The sequence below is a fragment of the Anarhichas minor genome, unplaced genomic scaffold, assembly GCF_050575085.1.
Source record: "Anarhichas minor isolate MPS153535 unplaced genomic scaffold, ASM5057508v1 ptg000033l, whole genome shotgun sequence".
Classification (NCBI taxonomy): domain Eukaryota; kingdom Metazoa; phylum Chordata; class Actinopteri; order Perciformes; family Anarhichadidae; genus Anarhichas; species Anarhichas minor.
The window spans coordinates 10,740,111-10,757,150 of record NW_027466479.1 but is presented as its reverse complement, the minus strand read 5'-3'; the positions used below and the strand labels follow the sequence as shown (position 1 = coordinate 10,757,150).

Sequence of the window (17,040 nt, the reverse complement as noted above, 5' to 3'; positions counted from 1 at the left end):
CAGACTAGCAAATATCTTGGTTTATCAATATCCTCGGGCAATGAGTGTGCAGTTTCAAAATGTGAGTTATGAACTATGAACTTGGCCGCCCCTGTGGACAAAATTGGTGACTGCCACTGTTTTTTTGTATGGTATCACAGGGAATCGGACCTGATGACGGGAATTAAGAATATATAATATAATATAATATATAATATTTTCCATCTTGAATTATTGAATACTGGACACTACCTTTGCCATTCAAACAAGGCAAACCTGCTTATGTTGGGAAGTTCTGTCAGTAAATATCTTTAAAAGTAAATGGGGTCAGAAGTGTGTCATATTTGTAATCGACTCATAATCTCATCTAGACTTATATAGTATTGCTTTTCAACCCCCATCTTTCCGATCAGTTTCTTTTATAGAATTTACTGTAAAAAGATGCTATAATACTTCCTATAATCCCTGTAAACCTCATAAACTCTAACTCTACAGTATGTGAATATCCCAAGGAGATGAAATAAAATAAAATAGTTTTATTTTGATTATGAAACATATTTAGACACATATTTAGCTCACGTGTGTGTGTGTGTGTGCGTGTGTGTGTGTGTGTGTGTGTGTGTGTGTTTAAATGGGTTGTGCCTTGCCCCGACAGACACCTTTGTGAGGTTGTATGAGAACCGGTTTTGTTGATGACAGGTTTGTGTGTGCAGGCTCTTGTCTGACATTATTAAAAGCTATTTCCGTTATATTGTTCCATCCTGTGTGTTTACAGCTAAATGTACAAAGTTATTTCATCCATTCTAATTTGAGATCCTGTCATGCAGTGCGTGTGTGTGTGTGTGTGTGTGTGTGTGTGTGTGTGTGTGTGTAATCTTCACCTGGTGTTCGGCGATGGAAAGTTAAGGCACAAAATAATTAAATATGTGCTCAGTAACAAAGGCCCATGGACATAATGGTCTAAGTTAAGGTCAAGTCCAATTAATTTAATTCAGGAAATGGATTTTAAATTTAAAACACTCAACAAAGGCTTGAGAGTCCCCCCCCCCCCCCCCCCCTTCATCAGTTTTCTTTTTGCTTTAGCCAGCAGGACTTTCAGTTGCTTTTCATGACCTCCTGCTTTCAAGTTAATACGTTTAAATCAAGTCTATTTAAGCACCAGTAGTCAGAAATGACAACAACACTTTAAACACTTTTGAACTTTTCAAAAGAAGCATGAAACAAATACACTATTTGTTTCATGAACACAATAATCCTGATGGACAGGATGGACAGATGTCGTTTCTTTTGTGTCACAAAAGCCCACAAAACTTAATCACTGAGACTCCACACGGCTGCTCATTTTCTCTGCATTAACCAGCACACAAGAGTGGACGTTGTAGTCCTTTGTTTGATAATCCAGGGCGAATGTTCACACAGACCCTCCTGTTGCGTACAGTTGCCGTGGCTTCTCTCCTTTTTTCCCCTCTTAGAGCGTTTTCACAGCCAGCGTTGACAAAGTAACTGAGGCAACAACACAACAGTCAATTTATGTTGCAGTATACTTCACCTGCAATGACAGTTATCATAAGTAGCTACTCTTTTATCATATTCTAAATAAAGTAAAAATGATCATCACAACAGACATCATTTTAATAAAGCCAGCCAGTGAAGTTTGACTTTGGTAAAATATATAAATTAGGCAACATTCTTTAGAATTATAAACCCAAACATCACATCAATTATTGATGTTTTATTTTAAAAGTGCTTGTTTGCAGTTTCGCATGAATCAAATGCATAGCCTTGTTTTTTGTAATATGCAAATATTCAGTTTACTTCAAACCAATCAATTAAAGAACTATGCCTCTCACTCCTACAAGATGCTACTTGCACCCCCTGGTGGATGACAGAAAAACTGCATGGTCAAATCTGTTTATTGGTCATCTTTGAGCATCTGTCTCAATGTGTATGATAATCAAAGAGCTCACACCTCTCGCTAGCTGTCAACATCACTGTCTATTACTCATATCCGTCCGTCTGTCTGTGTGCAGGTCTTCCAGAGCAGTACTACAGTCTGACGTGGTTCCTCAGTCCGGTCCTCGGCCTCATGTTCACTCCTCTGATCGGCTCGGCCAGCGACCGCTGCACTCTGCGATGGGGCAGGAGGAGACCGTTCATCCTGGCTCTCTGTATAGGGACACTGATAGGAGTGGCACTGTTTCTGAATGGATCGCTGATCGGTGAGTGTTTATCATTCGATATTTATATATTGTGTGTGTGTGTGTGAATGGGAACTGAGACAGAGCATATCATTTATTTCTGCTCTCTGGGCCCTTTGATCAGCTGCAGGCATCTTGTTAATCGAGTAAACTAATGTTTCCATAGTGTTTTCAGAGGGAAAGGCTATTTGAAGTGTGTCCCTATTTCACAAAAACAAGGGGGAGCAACAAATACATTATCCTATCATTTTATTGAAATGATAGTTGAAGATCATTTATGTGGAATTTAAAGGGGTTACGGGCATCATCAAATATTTAAATTGCAGGTGTGAAAATGTACTGTTAATGTTTTCAAAATAATTTACTTTTTAGTTGAAAAAGAACAGCTGTTTTTATACACAAGTGTATTTATAAATCACAGAAGCATGGCCTAAAAGTGCAAGAGGTTTGCTTTGTGCCATCTGCTGAACGCTGTTATCTAAACCACTTGAGACTTTCACGGCCTCAGTGGGAATTGAACCCCAAACTTTTACCCATCATGCATTAGTGCCACAGAGGAACTGAAAGAACAGGACAGCTTCTTTTAGCATCACTTGCCGAAAGCTTCCAGGTCGTGTCCTTCTTCAGATACTGGTGTTATCCTCAGTTATCCTCAGTTTGACCCTCAGCTTATTACGTCATCCGATGGTTAAGGACACATACAACCAATCCAATCAATCAAATTGATCAGTTGTCAATCCTGCCTCACAGGTATTGATCTCTGGGCCAACTACATCACTGTAGTTCCGGTTGTAATGTCACTAACCATATCTGTCTATACACACACACACACACACACACACACACACACACACACACACACAAAGACAACAGCAGTGTAAGGTGTGTGTCATCAGCGTATCGGTGAATTTATTGATGATGACAAACGGTTGTTTAAGCTGATTGGTGTTGCAGTCAGTAGCTTTATTATTTGTTATTATCACAACTTTCTTGTACACGGGTAACATTTTTTACCATTTGTGTTACACAATAACAGAAATTATAACATATTGTGAGAAAGAGATGAAAAATAACCACTGACCACCAACTCTTAAGTTTTACGTCGCACAGTATTTTTTGTTCTTTATAGTATTGACCTGTAAGCTTTGGTCCAGTTATTTATCTCAGTCTCATGCCATAAAGACAGAGCACAATTAAGTCCCGCCCACACTGGAGGGGAAAATATTGCGTGAAGGTGCTATCAAACAACAGCAAAATGCATTCAAGCTGCTCCGTGTTGAGATGCGGTTTTCAGGGTAAAGAACCCAGAACTAAGTTTTTATAAGCTGCCAAACCGAAAAAACTATGCATTAAGGCAATAAGAAGTGAGGCATCAGCAGAATGTGAAACCTGTGGGATCCTGACACTCCGTCTACATGTGCAGCAAGCTACACACATTATTATTTGTAATAACTATCAACTACCTCAATGTTAGCAGACTACAGTAGCTTGCTAACTGCATCATCATCCATCATCATTTTGGTTATCAGCTGCATCCCTGTTAGACGTAGGGTGCTAAAAATCTGATGTCATTAGCTAGCTACAGGCATGGTGTTAGCGCTTCAGCCCTTGGTTGCATGTATTCTCTGCTGGTACAACTGTATAGTTAGCAAAAACTACAACATCTTTTTGTCTCTGAAAAGACCAGTAACCTGTATGGGGAGATGAGAGATTAAGAGAGAGAAAGTGTATGTTTCCATGGTTATGTATGAATGTGTGTTGACAACACAGTGTGATATGGGAAAACTGTAGTAACGTGTGTGTGTGTGTGTGTGTGTGTGTGTGTGTGTGTGTGTGTGTTGACATGGGAACACAGGAGCAGGCAGTTCACAGGGAAATGCTTCCTGTTTGCTTTCCCCCTTTACACCAATCACAATTTACTTCCTGTCTGTCTGCCTGGCTCTAGTGAGTAGTGCCGCTCCATTGTCCCACGCACACACACGCACACAGACACACACACACCCACCCACAGTCTTGCTATGAACGTTTTGTTTCCCCAACGTTAATGGATTTCATTGCAAAGTCATGCTGCGTCACTCACTCACTCGCACATTTATTTACATGATCCTCAAGCTTTCCCATGTCGCTCTGTTGGGTTCATACATTCATACCAGTTCACACTAAGCCCTCATACACAAACGCACATTGAGCAGCTCGAGGGCAGGACTGGGTCTCAAATGTAATGAGACACACGAGGTCACACAAATCATGCGAAGCAGTATGGGAAATGTGCAGTGACCCATTTGTGTACGTCTTTGTGGTGGTGTGCAGCTGTTGTAACTCACTAATCAGTTTAACATTCCAGATGTGTTATATTTCCTACTATAATATTAATTTCTAAAATTAAAATGTACTTGTATGTAGACTTTTTGTACATGTGCTGTAATTATGACTTCTATTCAGTTTCTGTAGATATTTATTAGCCTTTTTTTAACAATCATTGCGTCTAGGACTAATTCACCCATTTCAATATGCATCTGCCTTATTTTGTATCCACATCTCTTTCTGTTATCTGTTCAACAATCAAACAGTTTTTATTGTTGGTTATTTAATTGTATCATGACAACAAACGTATTTTTACAATTATAACTGTTTGTCTATTCACGTCTTTCTCCATTAGGTCTGTCGATGGGTGACGAGCAGGGGAGCCAACCAATAGGAATTGTTCTTACTGTGCTGGGGGTGGTAGTGTTGGACTTTAGTGCAGATGCCACGGAGGGACCAATCAGAGCGTACCTGCTAGACGTGGCGGACTCGGAGGAACAAGACATGGCGCTCAACATCCATGCTGCCTCAGCAGGTACAACTGACTTCTGACACACTTTCACAGGATTTTAATATGGCAACGGTAGCTTTAACGTAACTGACTGGAATGGACACAAATTTAACATAAACTAGCACTCAGAGAGAATCAGATACAATCCCTTTCTGCTTATGTCTCGTTTGTACGTCTAAACTTTTGTCCGTGTGTGCAGGTCTCGGTGGTGCGGTCGGCTACGCCCTCGGAGGTTTAGACTGGACGCACACCTTCCTTGGAGCAATCTTCAAGTCCCAGGAGCAGATCCTGTTCGTCTTCGCTGCCATCCTCTTCTCCGTCTCTGTGGTGTTACATCTCTTCAGCATCGATGAGCAGCCTTATTTGCCCCAACATGACAGACTGGATCAGGTACAGTGTGTGTGTGTGTGTGTGTGTGTGTGTGTGTGTGTGTGTGTGTGTGTGTGTGTGTGTGTGTGTGTGTGTGTGTGTGTGTGTGTGTGTGTGTGTGTGTGTGTGTGTGTGTGTGTGTGTGTGTGTGTGTGTGTGTGTGTGTGTGTGTGTGTGTGTTTGCAATCTAAAATATAATTGTAGTTTAACAAAATAAAAAAAACAACCCTAAGACTTTGGTTTTCTGTCCTCACCAGGAGAGTCCGGATCGCACCAAACTGCAACCATCAACCAATGGCAGGAATGGACTTCTCGCCCCCAAGCTTGAACTGATTGGAGAGGATGAAACGATGGACAGCTACGACCTCTATGACCCTTATGGAGACAACCTGTCAGAGCATGGGGATATGGACATGGACTTCCTAGAGATGGAGCTTGTGAGAAGTAAGTTCATGGACCCTTGCTTCTTTTGCTGAATCTGAACGACATGTTTTACCCTTCAAATCCAAACAAATAATCCTAATCCTAATCAGAAACAGAAACAAAGTCGTCTCTGTCCGGATGTAACAACGTCAGTTAAACTGTTAACTGCTATGGAACCACATCTAAACTAATCTCTCCCCGTCTGTCTCCAGGTAAAAGTGACAGTGTCCTCGCCATGGCAGACGCCACTCTCGACCACCTGGACCACGATGCGTTGTACCTGTGCCACTTAGAGCCGTCCATCTTTGCTGACCGCCTCTCACCCTATCAGGGCTCGCCTCCTACGACAGGCAACTTCTTCAACCTAAACCGCAGCACTCCGCCACCCCGGTTTGGCAACATCAGACGCAGCAGCAGTGTAGGAAGTCAAGACCTGCTCCAAGCCAACAACCACCAAACGCACGCCACCAGCCCCAGAATTTCCCGCCTCTCCGCTTTCTTACAGGAAATGGAAAATGACGACGGTCAGGAGGCGTTGCTGAACAACCAGCTCAACGAGCAGCGGACACTGAACGGGCGGCTGTTAGCCAGTGTGACTAATCCTGACAGAGCTAGCACCAACGGGCTGAGCTCTAAAGGACAAGCACATCGGGCTGGAATGGTCAAAGGTTTGTATCTTAATGTTATTTTTCACTTTCACAATTCTAGATTCAATGAAAAAAATTATAATATATATTGTAATTATTAATGAGCTATCCAGTATTTTTTAGTGTTATTTGAACTGATGTGATAGAAAACTATTTAATTATTTAAACAAATTTGTTTGTATTGAAGTCTTTGTATTGAATATTGCTGATTACAACAATGTATTTGAAATAATATATTCACCTTTTCTGGGAGCAGCAACTCTGAGGAGTCATTAAGGAGATGAAGAGCTAGATCCAAAGGAGTGTACTTTAGAGCAATCCCATGAAAAGAAGGGGAAAATGTGCTACCCTATTCTCAGTATCTTTAAGGTTTCTTAACCTGTGAATAACGATAATAAACCATCACTTAATGTTGATCCTTAATCCGTCTCTTATTCCAGCCGCCAGTACTGGAGCCCCCATGCGGCAGTCATGTCACCGTCACATCTTCTACCGCCAGCCGTCCTGCACCTTCTCCTACTACGGTCGAGTGGGGAGCCACCGCTACCGCTGCCGCCAGGCCCATGCAGCTTATCTCATCAAGCCGTCTCGCAGCATGAACGACCTGTACGAAGTGCAGGCCAGACACAGGAGGAGGCACAGACAGAGAAACAGACACCGCAGCGGAAACACTAACTCCTCCAGTGGGGATACAGAGAGCGAAGAGGGAGAGGTGAGAAGGAATTTACCAACCTTATAACCATGACAACTCTCGAACTCCGTCATTTCGTTCTGGTATGTTAAGTGTGTCTTTTTGGGGTGGGTGTTGTCTGACTTGGTCTCCTGTCTTTAGGTTGAGACCACTGTGCGGCTGCTGTGGCACTCCATACTGAAGATGCCTCCGGAGCTGCTGCGACTGTGCGCCTGTCACCTGTTCACCTGGTTCTCCATCATTGCTGAGGCCATCTTCTTCACTGACTTCATGGGTCAAGTCATCTACCACGGAGATCCTACTGTACGTGAAACAGCAGCTAAACACACGCATATATATATACAGTATATATATATATATATATTTCCCTGCATTTACCTTAAGTTCAATTTCTCATTTTCTTATGGTCCTTTTCTTTTTGTCTCTTACTCTGACATTGTCATGTCACGCTGTCTACAGCAGGTTCAAGATGAGAGTGTGTCTCTGCCTAGTTAATCCACAGCCCAGTTAAGAACGAAGCCTGTTTTTATCTCTCTCAGGCTCCTCTTAACTCTACTTTGCTGGAGGACTATCACAAAGGAGTTCAGATGGGATGTTGGGGACTGGTTATATATGCCATGACTGCTGCTACGTGCTCAGGTAACACAAGCACATATGAATGCACATAGTCTCATGCACACACACTTCCATATTGGGTTGCCAAACTGTCTTAAAGGAACAGTGTGTAGGATTTAGTGGCATCAAGTGGTGAGGTTGCAGTTGTCGTCCAACTGAACACCCCCCTCCCCCCCAGCTCACCCCTTCCTTCCCAAGTGTGTGCTAGCATCTACGGTGGCCTTCAAGTAAAGTAAACACGTTCATGGCCCCCTCTAGAGCCAGTGTTTGGTTTGTCCGCTCTGGGCTGCCGTAGAAACATGGCGGTGCAACATGGCGGACTCCATGAAGAGGACCCGCTTCGTATGTAGATATAAATGTCTCATTCTAAGCTAATGAAAACGCAATGACTCTTAGTTTCAGGTGATAATACACTAATGAAAACATACAGTAGTTATAATATAACATTATAGTTCTGCCCATAAATCCCCCATAATCCTACACACTGTTCCTTTAAAGAAACCAAGCTCTCGGCTGTAAAGTGCTCTTTTATTTTCGTATCGACATTAAACTCTGTACTAACCGATCCACTAATCTACCTTCCCCAGCTATCCTTCAGAAGTACCTTGACAACTTTGACCTGAGCATTAAGGTCATCTACATCACGGGAACGCTTGCATTTTCCATAGGTATGAACCACATAACAGAATAAACTAAATAAATGAGTGAACAGCTGATAAATAACGTTTTTTTTCTCTTTTATTTCCCTCATTAGGAACAGCTGTTATGGCAATCTTCCCTAACGTGTATGTGTCCATGGTGATGATCAGCAGCATGGGCATAATCTCCATGAGCATCTCCTATTGTCCTTATGCTCTGCTGGGACAGTATCACGAAATGAAAGAGGTACGGACATATTCAACTTGAAAATCCTTGTTCGTTTGTTTTTAATATGTAATATTAACCTGCCAAGAGAATCATTCTGTATTACTGTAGATGTGAAAAGCTATTTTTCTAATATGTAGCTTTTCATTAACTGTAACTGTGTCTCTGCCTTTTGCAGTACATCAGGCACAGTCCTGGTAACTCCCGCAGAGGCTTTGGCATCGACTGTGCCATCTTATCCTGCCAGGTGAGTGATATTGTCGTAATTAAATCTTTGTGGTGTATGTTTATATGTATACATACAGTACACAAAAAGACTGTGTTGTTATTTAACCGTTTGCTATTCTGCAGGTGTACATCAGTCAGATCTTGGTGGCCTCAGCTCTGGGTGCTGTAGTGGAGGCTGTTGGCAGCGTTCGTGTCATTCCCATGGTGGCCTCTGGGGGCTCCCTCCTCGGATTCTTCACCGCCTTCTTCCTGGTCATTTACCCGACTCCAAACAACGGGTGAGTTCTGGTCTTTTTGCTGTCTTTAAAGAAATAGTTAGACATGTTTGGAAATACACTTTTTCACTTGCCCGAGAGTTAGATGAGAACGGCGATACCATTCTCATGGCATTACGATAAATATGAAGCAGCAGGCAGCAGCTGGTTAGCTTAGCTTAGCACAAGACTGGAAACAGGAGGAAACAGCCTGGCTGTCAGAAGGTAATACAATCAGCACCTCCAAAGCTCAGTTGTTGTAACTGGTTCCAGTATTTTTGCTTAGCTAACCGGCTAACTGGCTCTTGGCAAGAAAGCAAAAAAGCATATAACCCAGATCGTCAAACTGTTCCTTTAAGCCCCAAAACACCGTCCTAACAGTTGTGATTTTGATTATGATTGACAGGGATGGGGAATCCGCCAAAGCTTCGAAACGGTCCTTGACAAAACTGGAAAATCACAACAGCAACAAAGTGGCTGTTACAGTGGTGACAGAGAAACCCAGCTTCCTGAAACTCAACAAGAAGGGCAAGGCCACCACCACCACCACAACCACCACCGCTTCCTGTCACATGGAGAACGAGTCAGCTCTGTGATTGGCTGGCTTAAGTCGACAGACACGCTGCTGCAGAAACAACAAAATTCACTGAAAAGATTGCTGATGGGAAGACTTTAGGATATTGCCGTCCGCGTCATGCTGGAGTTCACAGACACAACGTTTAGTCCACTCTTGGTGTCTCTACTTTCTTTGACAGGCTTTTTCTTGATTTGCTGAAGAAAACAACTCAATCTTACATGGGACCAGTGTCACACCAGGCCAACAAAGCATTCTGGTCCCAGTGCTGATTCGGCCATCACAGAAATTCTTTACACTTACCTACCCCTCATAAACTTTTGACTGATCCGTCAGGGTTGTCCAGAGGTGGTTTTAAGGAGAGGTTGTCTCTGTCTCTCAGGGCCTTTAGAAGGTGCTACTGAGCAGCTGCCTGGACAAGACAATTCAGGGAACTTGCAGACATATACATATACGCACACACACACACACCTCTTCATCTGTGGTCAACACAATCGAATGAACACATGAATAATTGACGAACATTAGTCCTTGAAGCTGCAATCATTCAAAAATGCTGAAAATTGTTCTTCCTCGCCGTGGAATCGGCTCGATCGAATCTGCTATGATGATGCCGACGAGATCGACAAGAGTGTGTGTCTGCTGGCGTTTTCACCAAAATATACCCAATGACACGCTCGGATTTGCGGGACTTTTTTTTTCAACATTCTGCAACAGTAGCTTTAAGACTCTAGAGACTTCTGCAAGTGGCATTTCTGAAACAAAGAGCCCGGTGCCTGGCTCTTGGTTCTTTAAAAATGACTCTTTAATCCCCAGATTGATTGCAAGTGTGTGTGTGTGTGTGTTTTTGCCCTCCTCCACGTGGCAGGAGTGCTAAAGTCTTTCATTTGGCCTTCACTCCAGGGCAAAGATGACAATAGGCTCTGCTCAGAAGCGGCCTGTATATTGAGGGTCAAGAATACAGATGTGTATTGAGTGAGATTCCCGGGGGAAAAAAATGAGTGCAGTTGCAATATGTGCAGTCTACAGGGCATTACAATCCCAAATATTATTGTCATGATTTATTGAGGGCCCAGAATGATGCTTCTGTTTGTTTTGAATAATCTCGACTGATCTACATGCTGCATGATAGAGGAGCAGAGGAGAGACAAACCAAACACCAGAGAAGAAGAGGAGAGAGAGGTGGAGCTGCTCTCTCTCTCTCTCTCTCTCTCTCTCTCTCTCTCTCTCTCTCTCTCTCTCTCTCTGCTTTCTTGCTTAATCATTTTAAGAAAATGCTGTTAGCACAATGTTTGTCACTAGCTGCACATTAGCTGAGCCATTGTTTGAAATTGTGTTCAATAGCATCCAGTAAGAACTTTTTTTTTTGAAGTCCTCTTGGGTTGTTGGACGCATTTGTCTTCGGACACCAGCAGGACGCTCCTGGCGCTCCTCTGTTCCAGTGGATCCAGTAACTCTACCAGTAATCTGGAATTGGACACAAGAATGTTAGAATGGGTCCTGGATAAATATGGAAAAAATATGTAATGTAAGAGAGGCAAAATATATCCTTCTAGTTCAGGCTTGTTATGTGAGGATTTCCGCTCCTGGTCTAGGTATCTTGGTTCCACTGTACAGGGCCAAATATAAGTATGATATAGTATTTTAGATGACATCTGTGTGTTGTATGCTGAATGGATAGTTAGAAAAGGACAGAGGGATGACAGGAGGACTGGAGGAATGTGAAAATATTCAGCATTCAGACATGAACGTGCTATCGATCTTCTCATCTGCGTCTTCCCAAAATGCCAAAATGTTCTTTTAAATGTTTGAAATTAAGCAACATTTTAATATTTAAAGATCAGGAAATACGTGTCTTAACTTGATCCAAAATAAGGCAATGGAGGCAGATTTAACATTTTCCGCAGACTTCAAATTTATTAAAATCAAATGTCTGCTCTTGAAAATTAAAACTTAACAGATAGTCGCCTTGAAAACAATCCACCTTTGCCTCCCAAAAAACTACAAAACATCAAGAATAATTGACCAAAAAAACCCCCAGCCTGCCCATGCCCCGAATATATTTGATCTTTTTTGAACAGCTTCAGTTAGTTTCTTTTACATGACGTGAGAGATGCCGGTGATGCTTCTCTACGCTGCATCTGCTGCTTCATGAGGACGTGATGGTGGATGAGGAAGAAACTGTTGAGTTTACACAGTGATGAGACGGATGGGCTAATTACAAAAGTATTTTATTAAAACTCGTGCAAGTTGTATAAAACTAAACTCTTATTAATACTGAATGATGTTGATTGTAGACCAAAAAGGAATAGTGATCTTGGAATGTTTTAATAGCTGACAATGCTGGACGTTTAAAAAAAAAAAAAGTTGTAGTAAGAAAGTTAAAGTGAAAGATTTAACACTTTATTGTGTCTTTTGTTTTCTGACAAATCTGATCTTTTGTTGCAATAACAGCCTCTGTTAATCAGCTGGGAAGAGGTCTGTGAGGGTGGTGGTGAAATCCTGCATCTGTCGGGGGGGAAAGGCTGTGGATTTGGGTCAGTTGTCCTTTTAGCTCAATCAGCTGAAACATGCAAATTTGAAAGGAATCGAAATGTAAATTGCAGCGACTTCATTTACTGATGGAAGAACATTTTATTTTGGTGTGTATTAGAGCATTTAACAGAGAGGAGTATTTATATTTTTGGTTTTAGAAGTGAATTCACTCACCGATGATGTGGTTATTGTTTTTCTTTCACATGGACGGGTGCTGGTGCAGAGTTTCATCCTGTTTCTAACAGAATAGATTCCTTCCATGATTTCAGGTACATTCATTCAGTCCCAGAGCAGAGTAGAGCGAGAGAGAGAGAGAGAGAGAGTGTGTGTGTGTTTTGCTTCCTGGGTTGACCCTCTGGCTGTGGTGCTGGGACAAAAAGAAAAGCAGGGATGGGACAATGACAAAAGACGAGGGGATACAGATGCCAGAGTTTTGAATGTCTTCTGTAACCTCTAGGGCAATAAAATAGTCTGGATTAAATAATGGACACACAGCGTCAGTTTAATGACAAACATGAAGATAAAAACATAGCTTTGGGTTTGAGAGGTTTGCATGTGACAACAGCAATATGCATGTGCGGAACACCAAAGTATGACTCTGTACAAATCACTCAAGCTCTTTGTTGTCCTAACAGGTCAGGGATGTATTTTCTAATGCATGGCTGGATGTTTGTGTCTTTTTTGTTTTGAACATAAATGTGTAAAGAAAAACCAACATGTACTATTTAAGCCGAAACTCTGTGCCAGTACACGCACGACAAGCAATGTGACTTTCCAAAGATTGTGCACATTTTTCCGAGTACAGTTTGAGACGGCACACATCTCGTTGCTTTTTAACACAGCGTGCATGTGGCCTGAAGACGAGGTTTGTGTCGTCTTCCCGAGCAACGCTCCTTGTTGAAAGTGTAGGTGAGAAACTCTAGGCCTCGAATACTTGAAGTGCAACTTTAGTGTTTCTTTTTCAATACAGTGGTAAGTCTTTGATTTCTCTTTTTTCCCCCAACGTCCCAAGCCTTTTATTTACCGCAGACTCTGGAATGTTCAGACAGCAGCATGGCCTGCTGGGAGATTGAGTTCTTACCTTTTTGATTCCATCTTGTGACTTAAATGTTAAAAACAAGGTCAATGAATGTGAAATGATTTCAGCCGAAATAATTATTGTTTTGATGTTCGACAAGCCTGACATTGCACAGAACTTGCACATTATTAAGTTAAGAAAAAACTAAAAACAGTAGAAGTGTTTTTTGCAAAAAGGAAGAAACAAACTGTTGATATTTATTTTTTAGAGCTTTCGTGTCCGTAAAGGACACATTTCACTTAGTTTCCAAAATCAGTTAAAGCTATTCTAATTGCTGTTATGGGAGATGTTACACAGTCGGACTGGATTGTGTGTGTGTGTGTGCGTGTGCGTGCGTGCGTGCGCATGTTTGCAGTCGTCTCACAGCTGCTCACATGTAAAGCGAGAGGCAAGAGTGTGTTAAACGTCATCTCAGTGTTTGTTTTGGGTTCATGTTCTCTGTTCTTTGCAATCACCTGGTTTACACTTAACTCTGGAATCGATGGCTGCAATACCTGAGGTTATTTACGAGTCTTTATTCTCTCTGTTCTGGTGTTTTAACTCAACTAGAAAGTGTATTTCTTATTTTTATTTTAAGGCACAGCCACACATGAGAGTTTGGCCTTTGCACTTTTTCAGTGGCAGCCATGTTGGCTCCACGGTCCTGATCATTGAATGAATGTGGCGACGTGGTGGTGATGCTGCTTCATGTTCCCAGCCAGCAGCTGTCAGTGACAGCAGCAGCGTGGCAGCCATGCAGTTATAGTCCAACCTGGCCAGACTCGGTGTGTGTGTGAGTGTGTGAGTGTGTGTGTGTGTGTGTGTGGCTATAAGATGCCTATATACTTTGATCCTCACAGAGATTAAATCTAGAAGAATACTTAAAGAATGGGAAAGCAAGTATGCGCACTGTACTATATATAATATGCCTTGTTATTTGAAAAAATAAGATGTAAATATACATATTTCTCTTTTAGTTTTTTTTTTTTTTTTTGCTGCTATAAAAAAAGATGATTATTTTTGTTAGTAGTTTTGTTTTCTATATAAAGACTGTATATATCTCTATGTTCTGTAAATAAGCTTGAGCCTTCACATGTAGGACTCTGGATGAACACTGTATGGAACGCACCTTTAAAATCTGTTCAGAATTAAACCAAAAAGGACTCCTGTCATTATTTAAGATTTCAAAACGGACTTACAGCTCAACAACGTACTCTAAGCACATTCTGCTGGTGGAGGAGTGAGCAGAGGGTTGCGTGAACAAATCAGATTGTATTGGAAACTCAAATCATGTGATTACAAGCTCCACATATATTGTCCTGCATGGAAAACTATGAATTATAATCGCATCACACACAGTCTGACTTCTTAGAAGTCGCAGTAAATATACAGTTATACCCAGAAACTTAAATATTAGATGAAATACATCTGGGGAAGCAAACATTGCTTTACATTTAGATATACAATTTCATCCCAAAAATGATTAAAGTAATCTGAAGTTAAGTTAAGTTCTGACTGTTGGCACTCTGCAAGATTTAAGTGAATGTATTAAAGAGGATTTAGGTGTACATGAGAGGATGCAGATGTTCAGAAGGATGGAGATAATTGTTGGCAGCAAAAAGACAACATTGAAGTTTATTGACATGATGTTTGAGGCCTTGCAGAGCTTAAATACTTTAAGATAGCTTTAAGATATTTGGTAATTATCTTACAGACTTTTAAATCCATTGATTTTACCAACGGGTCTGAACAATGCAGCGTGACATTTTCACTTGTAGTATTATTGCTGACGCAGGACTTATTCATTTAAATGAGCTCCTATGAAATAAGAGAAAAGAAAGCATCTTCAGGCACTCATAGGCAGAGCACAGAGAAAAATATTAAATTAAAAGTCTCAATTTAGTCAGGAGCAATGGTTTAAAACTCTGACCCGTTTAAACCTCACATGGTCTTCATTAAAACTCTTTAATTTCATATCTCTGGAGAGTTTAAGGTATACATGTCATCATTCATGTAACTGCTGGGGAAGTAACCTGCTTGTCTGCAGTTTCAAGACAACTTCTTTCTTTTGAGATAAAAACGTCTTAGCTCAGCACCTTCAAAGCCTCAAAGCAGCCTACTGGTTTCCCATGATGCCGTGTGGTCAGACTGCTGAGAGAGGAAGAGGAGGTCAGTAAACTTTGTTCCTGCAGAATCAGTGTTCGCTCTCACACACTCAGGGCCTCTTTCCATACAGAGACACCAGAGAAGGAACCTGAAACTTGTGTGTGTCTTGTCAAGACTCATGTGACCAGCTGATGGCAAGTGTGTTTGCGCATGTGTGTGTGATGTACTTATGCAGAGGTATAACGTTACAGTGTTGGAACATCATGTTAAGTGAACTGTAATGACCTGCTGCCCCTTTAGAGGGATTAAAGAGAATTAACACTCATTGTAATGGCTCCTATTGCTACCATGACGGAACAGCTCTTCTCTGTTGTAAAATGTAAATCAAGAGATTGAATCCTTTTCATATATATTTACTACATCTCAGTTTAGATGACTGCAGCTGAAGTTCATGTTGGGTAATAATCTGGATCAAATTTTGTTGAAAATGTCACTTTTTGAGTATAGAGGACAATATCTGTGTCAACGTTTTCTACTGCATTTTGGGACAAAATATGTTTGCAATTTTCAAATTCCATCGCGAAAGAGATAAAAACGGCATACACAGATTGCACGGGTCACCTTTTACATATTATACTGAGCAGCACCTACATGTGCCTGAGTACAATTATCAGATTATTTTTGTTTCAATTCTGTTTTCATTCAATTTACTGTTCCATAATATCCCAGAGACGCTGCTGTGGTGAGACACTGTCCTCTGGTGGAACAAATCAGATCAGCTCTGTAGATCTGATTCATGCAGATTTATACTGTCTTTCTGTTACACAATAATATTTACATTTTAGGCTGTTAATGTGCACAGACATAGTTTAACTGTTTGAGAGTGACACTGAATTCAACAGCAGCAAAAGATGGTTTGCATAGGTTTAAAAATGAAAAAGAACTTTACATCTAACAAATCATCAAACAAGTAAAAATACTTTAATTAGTAAGAAAAGGAAAGAACAAGCAATGGTTGTGAGGCTGTAGTTGACAGTGAAGAAATTAAATCAGTGTAAAGTCCCCGTGTTGTTGTTTTTAGTCCTTCAGTGCTTTCCCAAATTTACACAAATGGAAAAAATAAAAAGTTAAGCCTTAACTTTCTAAAACAATACAAAAATGTGCTGTATGTTTCTGCACACCTCACCTCATCGTGTCCTCCAAAATGTCAGAAATATAAACGGAGACATTTGTTGAAACTCAATCAGTGGTTTGTTTTTCTTAATCCCCTTCAAAGTCCGTGTTTAAGAGACGTGTGTTTTCTGTGTGACGTCAGGCCTCCATTTACACAATTGTAAAATGATAAACAAAGAGAGCTTCACTGCGTACTTGAGAAAGTAACGGTTACAAGTGTTTATACTTCTGAAGAGAGCTTTGCTTCCAGCTTATTTAATGTTTTCACCATGACTCTATCCCATTGCTTTGCTCTCTAACGCTTTCATTCCATTTTACTTCAAAATACAAAAAAACACGAGGCATGTCAACACTTCTCACTACAACCTATACATCCTAATGTAATCAGGTACATGTTTATGAAACAGTTTTTGTCAGTACAACTATATGTTTATTGCTGTGGTTGCAGTTGTTGTACTGAAACCCCACTCTTGACATATTTGAGGATGGCAAAACATTAGAAACACCTAAAT

General features: G+C 41.1%; 1 protein-coding gene across 2 annotated transcripts in view; it reads left to right on the top strand.

Moving 5' to 3' along the window:
• Window positions 1-14,409, top strand: part of slc45a4a (solute carrier family 45 member 4a) — a 44,588-nt gene extending 30,179 nt beyond the window's left edge. For both annotated transcript variants that reach the window (XM_076105443.1, XM_076105442.1), the window contains 13 exons: window positions 2,010-2,198; window positions 4,837-5,016; window positions 5,192-5,382; window positions 5,619-5,805; window positions 5,997-6,452; window positions 6,872-7,143; window positions 7,264-7,425; window positions 7,662-7,761; window positions 8,325-8,405; window positions 8,492-8,622; window positions 8,780-8,848; window positions 8,953-9,107; window positions 9,490-14,409. In XM_076105443.1, coding sequence (XP_075961558.1) covers window positions 2,010-2,198; window positions 4,837-5,016; window positions 5,192-5,382; window positions 5,619-5,805; window positions 5,997-6,452; window positions 6,872-7,143; window positions 7,264-7,425; window positions 7,662-7,761; window positions 8,325-8,405; window positions 8,492-8,622; window positions 8,780-8,848; window positions 8,953-9,107; window positions 9,490-9,679 — 2,363 coding nt within the window. In that variant the 3' untranslated portion in view covers window positions 9,680-14,409. The remainder of the gene's footprint in view (window positions 1-2,009; window positions 2,199-4,836; window positions 5,017-5,191; window positions 5,383-5,618; window positions 5,806-5,996; window positions 6,453-6,871; window positions 7,144-7,263; window positions 7,426-7,661; window positions 7,762-8,324; window positions 8,406-8,491; window positions 8,623-8,779; window positions 8,849-8,952; window positions 9,108-9,489) is intronic.
• Window positions 14,410-17,040: the final 2,631 nt, after the last annotated feature.